The 6,467-nt window shown below is 42.0% G+C and overlaps 1 protein-coding gene across 1 annotated transcript in view; it reads left to right on the top strand.

The window, feature by feature from the left end:
* The first annotated feature begins 223 nt into the window (after positions 1-223).
* LOC119422663 (heterogeneous nuclear ribonucleoprotein L-like) overlaps positions 224-6,467 on the top strand; it is a 14,552-nt gene continuing 8,308 nt past the window's right edge. Inside the window, exons 1-3 of the mRNA XM_037690049.1 lie at positions 224-336; positions 3,073-3,310; positions 6,227-6,312. Of these exons, the coding sequence (XP_037545977.1) occupies positions 3,080-3,310; positions 6,227-6,312 (317 nt within the window). The 5' untranslated portion in view covers positions 224-336; positions 3,073-3,079. The remainder of the gene's footprint in view (positions 337-3,072; positions 3,311-6,226; positions 6,313-6,467) is intronic.

The raw sequence follows: 6,467 nt of genomic DNA, 5'->3' as shown, positions 1-6,467 counted from the left end.
AGATGAACATGTGGTACTTCCTGTTTATAACTGTTGTAATCAGCTGATCATGAGGTCGGCTGCAGGTCTTTATCATCTTTTACATTTTTCCAGTTTTTATACTGCTACAACTCTAAACTCAAACTAAAGCGTGTTTGTGGATCAACAGCTTCACACAAACAATTTAATCATGGTTCGCTCAGAAAGAGATGACACTTCTATTCTTTGCCGTCTGCAGGATGGCGTGGAGGACAGTCACCGCATCCCCCCATCTCCGGTCGTCCACGTCCGAGGACTGTGCGATGCTGTGGTGGAGGCTGACCTGGTGGAAGCCCTCGAGAAGTTCGGCAACATTTGGTAATAAAAACATAGATAATATTTACCACAGGTAAATATTGTTTGAACGTGTTATGAAACGAGAAAAGACGACGTACAAGTTAAAGGTGTTAATTAATTTTGACCTGATTAAAAAAAAGACAATTTGCTTGAGAGAAGAACATTGTTCATCTGGTCCACGTCTTGATGTTTGGACCATTTTATGAGCTTTTGAACATTAATTTAAAAACCAAAGTGTAGCAGTGTTCCTCCTGTGTTACTGACCTTGGCAGGGCGCTCATCTCTTCCGTGGTTTTTGTCGATGGGGGCGGAGTCAAGTCTTTGTTGCGCGCTGCTAGTTTAGTGCTATGTCAGTGTCAGCAGGGTGGGGGGTGTTCATGGCAGTTTGGTAGGCAGGGCGCTCAGCTGACAGGATGGGGCGCCCTCCTTGTCTAATGGTAGGAGAGACTCTGGAATGGAAATTAGATTTATTGACTTGAAATTGGGGACTTCCTAGAAAGGCAGCACCTATTATTATTATCCACCTGAAAATGGTCTTACTCTTCTTTCAACTGAATACGGCCCGAACCGCAACGTGCCCCCCCCACAAATGTTATACAGAAACGACCAGCTCGGCCCCGTGATGTGTGCTATTACTTTTATTGGCATGTCACGTTACCATGGCGACATATGCAAACAAATAGCTCTGCTATTTTAAAAGATATTCAACTGGAATTTGGCGAGGTGGTAGCTGGGAGCAATCCTGAATTCAAATAAAACATTAAAAATGGCCACCAAAGCTAAACTTAAACGGATTTAACTCGGCTCTTTTTACACACATCGAGCTGGAATCTGGCGTGGTGGTAACTGAGAGTGAACCCCAACACACCGTACTGTCAAATCAGTCTTTTAAAATGGCTGCCATGTTGCAGTCCCCGTCAAAGCTCCTCCAGGAAGCTTCTAGTTTTGTTTCTTGCTTGGTGATAGCATGACTTCAGCGTCAGTTCCCTTCAGAAAACAGCTGCAGTTTTTGTTTTAGGCCCCAGTTATCAGAACTTTTCCCTCTTGTTGATGTTTCTACCTGTAATACAGTGACAATAAAACATTCTGGTTTTAAATCTACTAAAGAACGTTGCACTCCATGTTTGTTACTTTTTTTACCCCTGGGCTTCCATCGCATCTGAAGCTGACACACAAATTTCCATTTTTTTTGTGTAACATCACGTGCCGTGAAACAATCCAACACGTATTGACCGTCATGCTTCTGATGGTGTGTGTGAGTGCTAAAATAAGGTGTGGTTGTGGCTCAGAGTCATTCTTCAAACGTGCTGTCAGCTCGACACGGTGGTGCACAAGACTTTCTGCTTAAAACTCAAGAATGAACTGTTAAAGAGCAACATGTGTAACAACTAGCTAACCCATGTAAACTAACAACTATAACTAACCACGGGACAGATTTTAGTGAAACCTTTGTCAGCAGTCTTCTTTAAAAGATGGCCGCCACAGTTAATTGTGATTAACAGAAAAACGATCATAGCTCCAGCCTGGTACGGGTGCAGAGTTTTGTCTGTTTGCAAATGTCTTTTTTATTCTTTCAAACACAGAAACAGTGTTTACTTGTTATTATGTGGACACACCAAATGCCATATTTTTAAAAGTGATGATGTCATAGACTCCGCCTCCAGCCCGGCCTAACGACAGGTTACATGCTTGTGTTCGTGCTGCAGATACTTCTTTAGAGTAAAAGCTTCAGGTCCAGCATCAGACAAGACTGATGGACAATAACATTACCCCTTCATTATTCATCAAATAATCCAAGGCCAAAATTATTTTATTAAACTGTCAACATTACAAAAACGATCGTTGCAGATAAAGATCAACAATATGCATCAAATGTACGTTTAGAAATCATAGAGCATAAGTATTAGAAGATAAACTTTATGTTTAAATTATTTCCCATGAACATTCTGATGATTATAAGTTAAACTCTTCCCTCCAGCCTCATCTGGACGTATACTCTGCAAGAAGTAGTCCATTATGTCCATGTTTTCAGACCAGCATGACTCCCAGTCTACAGACTGAAATTTTAATGGGACACAGTAAGGGTTCAACTTCATCGTCAGTCCAAAGAAATGGAAACATTTCTAAAAATGTGTTTACAGGAAAAGATTGTTCTGGAAAGAGAGTGTTCCCATGTGGTCAAGGCCTCAGTCAGTTTTACATCCACTGTGCTAAAATTTGATGTGGTAGTAGCTGACAGTCATTCACAACCATTGACGTAAGAAGCACTTTTGTGTGTATGAGTGTGTGTGTGTGTGTGTGTGTGTGTGTGTGTGTGCGCGCGCGCGTGCGTGCGTGTGTGTGTGTGTGTGTGTGTGGAAAATTTTGACCAAAGTAGAAGCCATTTCCTGCATTCTGATGTATTTTAACAGGTTGTTAAACGTCTACATTTACCAACATGTTGATTCAGCAACTATCGTAGAGAGCGCGAAGCTCCTCCCACATTCGTAAGGTACGATGCGGTTCGGGCCACATTAAAGTTGATGGAAGAGTAAGGTGTAAAGTTAAGAAACCCTTGTCAGGTGGATAAAAATAGGTTCTGCCTCTTATAAGCAGTCCCCAATAAAATGGTAAAATGGTGCAATAAATATGTTAAAAATCTGTCCAAAATAAAAACTTACTAATCTAATTTTTTGTCGGTAACACATCTAGCAATAGAGCAAGTGTGGTGTTGTTCTGAGAGCCCCCTCTGACCTCTGCACTTCGCTCTGTTGGCAGTTACGTCATGATGATGCCGTTTAAGCGGCAGGCCCTGGTGGAGTTCGACAGCGTGGAGAATGCCGAACGTTGTGTGACGTGTGGAGCCAGCGAGGCCGTCTACATTGCTGACCAGCAGGCCTTCTTTAACTTCTCCACGAGCCAGAGGATCACCCGACCCACCAACGCAGACGACCCCACCAGCAGAAACAAAGTCCTGCTGCTGTCCGTTCAGAATCCACTGTACCCCATCACCACCGTGAGTGCAGCGCCTTCCAGTTACCACTCCCAGTTTCACTGAGAATTTATTTTATTTAAAAAATACAAGCCCGAATTCCATCCATCATCCATCCATCCATCCATCAATCCATGCATTCATGCATCCATCAATCCATTCTTCCATCCATCCATCCACCGTCCATCATCCATCAATCTATTCATCCATCCTTCCATCTTTCCATCCATCCATGCATTCATGCATCCATCTATCCATCAATCCATCCATCCTTTCATCATTCATCCATCCTTCCATCAATCCATGCATTCATGCGTCCACCCATCCATCCATCCATGTATCCGTCAATCTATTCATCCATGCTTCCATCCTTCCATCCTTCCATGCATTCATGCATCCATCTATCCATCAATCCATTAATCCATCCATCCTTTCATCATTTATCCATCCTTCCATCCATTCATCCATCGATCATCCATCCATACTTCCTTCCATCCATCCTTCCATCCATCCATGCGTTCATGCATCCATCCATCCATCTATTCATCCACACTTCCATCCATCCATCCTTCCATCCATGCATCCATCCATCCATCCATCCATCCTTTCATCATTCATCCATCCTTCCATCCATTCATCCATCTATCATCCATCCAGCCATCCTTCCTTCCATCCATCCTTCCATCCATCCATGCATTCATGCATCCATCCATCCATCCATTCATCCACCCTTCCATCCATCCTTCCATGCATCCATCCATCTATTCATTCATCCATCCATTCTTCCGTCCTTCCATGCATCCATCCATTTTCTTTACCCACTTCTTCTATTCTGTGTTGGGGGGGGGGGGTGTCTGGTGCCCATAATGAAACATTATTTATTTGGGGACTGCTTGAAGGCAGTACATGTTATTATCCATCTGAAAAGGGTCTCAGTCTTCCTTCAACTTTAATGCGGTTCAAACCACAACGTGTCCCCCACAAATGTTACATCAAAACAACCGACTCGGTACCGTGATGTGTGCTGTTACTTTTATTGGCATTTCGAGTTACCATGGCGATGTAGTTTTCAAACAAAGACACCATTTTTCTCATTGAAAAACCCCGACAGAGCTCTTCACAGCCTCTGATACAGTGAGGTCACATGACCTGGAGGGGAGAGGTCCATGAACAAAACTCAGTGTCATCAAACAAACTTTTTACCACCACATCTTTTAAGATACACAAATATATCATCTATCAAAACGGAAGCATTCTTGTCAGCTCATTTTAAAAATGGCCGCCACATGGCAGTCCCCGTCAAAGTTTCTCCAGGAGCGTTCTAGTTTGATTTTCTATTGATTTTTGACATTTTCTATCAATAGGGGTTTGGTTTTTATAATTGCACCAACCACTTCAGTTTAACCCAAAACATAGTGTTTATTGTTAAAATTTTATTTGTAAATAAATAAATAAATTTTAAAATGTATTCCTGGCTCTTTACCAGTTTCAAATATTTGTTGTTGTTGTTGTTTTTGTTGACGTGCACAGTTCAGTCACACGGTGGGATGCAGAAAATGATGGGAAGCTTCTTTGTCACGTGTAAAAGTAAAAGATCATCAGGTCTTTAGTGTTTCCAATAAATTAAATCATTTATGTAACCAGGTGCGTTTCTGTTTGCCAGCAGAATAAAATTATGGAAACAGTAAGGCACATCTTCATCACACTTTTCAACGTGCACAGTCTTAACTATTGGTACGCATGAATAGCAACAATAAAACATTATGCATCGTGCTGGATTTGAGAACAAGCGCGTGCGTATGAAGGAACACGTCAAAGAGAAGCTCTCTGTGGCTCTAAGCTGGGGTTGGAGCCAACCCGTCCCCGATGTGTCACAAACCGAGGTAGTAAGAGACGCTAAATGGTCAACAAGTGGAAAGGTAAGAAAGGTAAACCAGTGGTGTTAAAAAGGGACGGTCTGATAAAAATGGATTGGCGGCAGTGTGAGCACAGTTTGTTTCAGTGTCTCTCTCTCGGTGTCGTGATGGTCTGTGGAACCACCAACAGCAGATTCATGGGAAGATTGATGATGACACAGCATTTTTGTATTTAGTTAAAAAAGTTATATAAGCACAAAGGAATCACAAAACTGACTCAGCCTGGCATGTTCTGAAAACGAAACCAGGAAGATGTCTGTGCTCCATGTTACTGCAGCTGAGTTCTGCTCCATGCCTCTTTTGGTTCTACAGATCTCACTTCACTTAGAAAAGAAAAACCTACGGCACATGACCGTGTTGATCTGCAAAACCAAACAAAAAATGTGTAAATAACATAAAAATAACATAAAAATAATGGTATCACTTTACAGTAAGGCTCCCCTTATACATGGCTAATAAATAGTTTATAGAAACGTTATTAATTCCTCTATAAACCTTTATAAATCATGAATAACTGCTTATTATGCATTAATTACTGATGACAGAGCCACAACTGACCAGTTTGTTGCCACATAGTGAGCCATGTCAGTTCACTTATATTTCATCTAGAGTTGTTATTATATAATATTGTACTTTATCACTGCATTATAAGTATCTACAACTATATCTACAATGGTTGCATCACAGAGGGAAAGTGGCAGGTGTGCCTCCCAGACCTTCTGTGTGGAGTTTACATGTTCTCCCTGTAAAATTGCTTTTGTTTTTTCTGGCTACTCCAGTTTCCCCCCGCAGACCCAAATCATGCACGTTAAGTGGCAGCTCTAAATTGTCCCGAGGTGTGAGTGAGAGCATGAATGGTTGTCTTTTTTGTCTCTATGTGTCCTGTAATGGAAGGACTTGTGACCTGTCCAGGCTGTGATCCAGAAAGGAAAAGCAGGTAAAGACAACAGATGGATGGATGATAGAGATGTAAAAACACGGAGGTGGCCCCAGTTTCACTCCGTGTTGTTTCTGTTTCTTGCAGGACGTGTTGTACTCAGTGTGTAACCCTGTGGGGAGCGTCCAGCGTATCGTCATCTTCAAAAGGAACGGCATCCAGGCCATGGTGGAATATCCTGACTGTGTGTTTGTGCAGCTGAGCATTTGGGTTTGTACACATGTGAGCATGTTCAAATGACATAATTTAAGCTAATTGTGATGAGATCGAGGATGGAGGTAAAGGAAAACTGCTTGTTTAGAACTATTAAAGCTGACAGTAGGCTCCA

Source organism: Nematolebias whitei, chromosome 16 (genome assembly GCF_014905685.2).
Source record: "Nematolebias whitei isolate Nwh7 chromosome 16, NemWhi1, whole genome shotgun sequence".
Lineage (NCBI taxonomy): Eukaryota > Metazoa > Chordata > Actinopteri > Cyprinodontiformes > Rivulidae > Nematolebias > Nematolebias whitei.
This window is presented reverse-complemented; position numbering and strand designations above follow the sequence as displayed.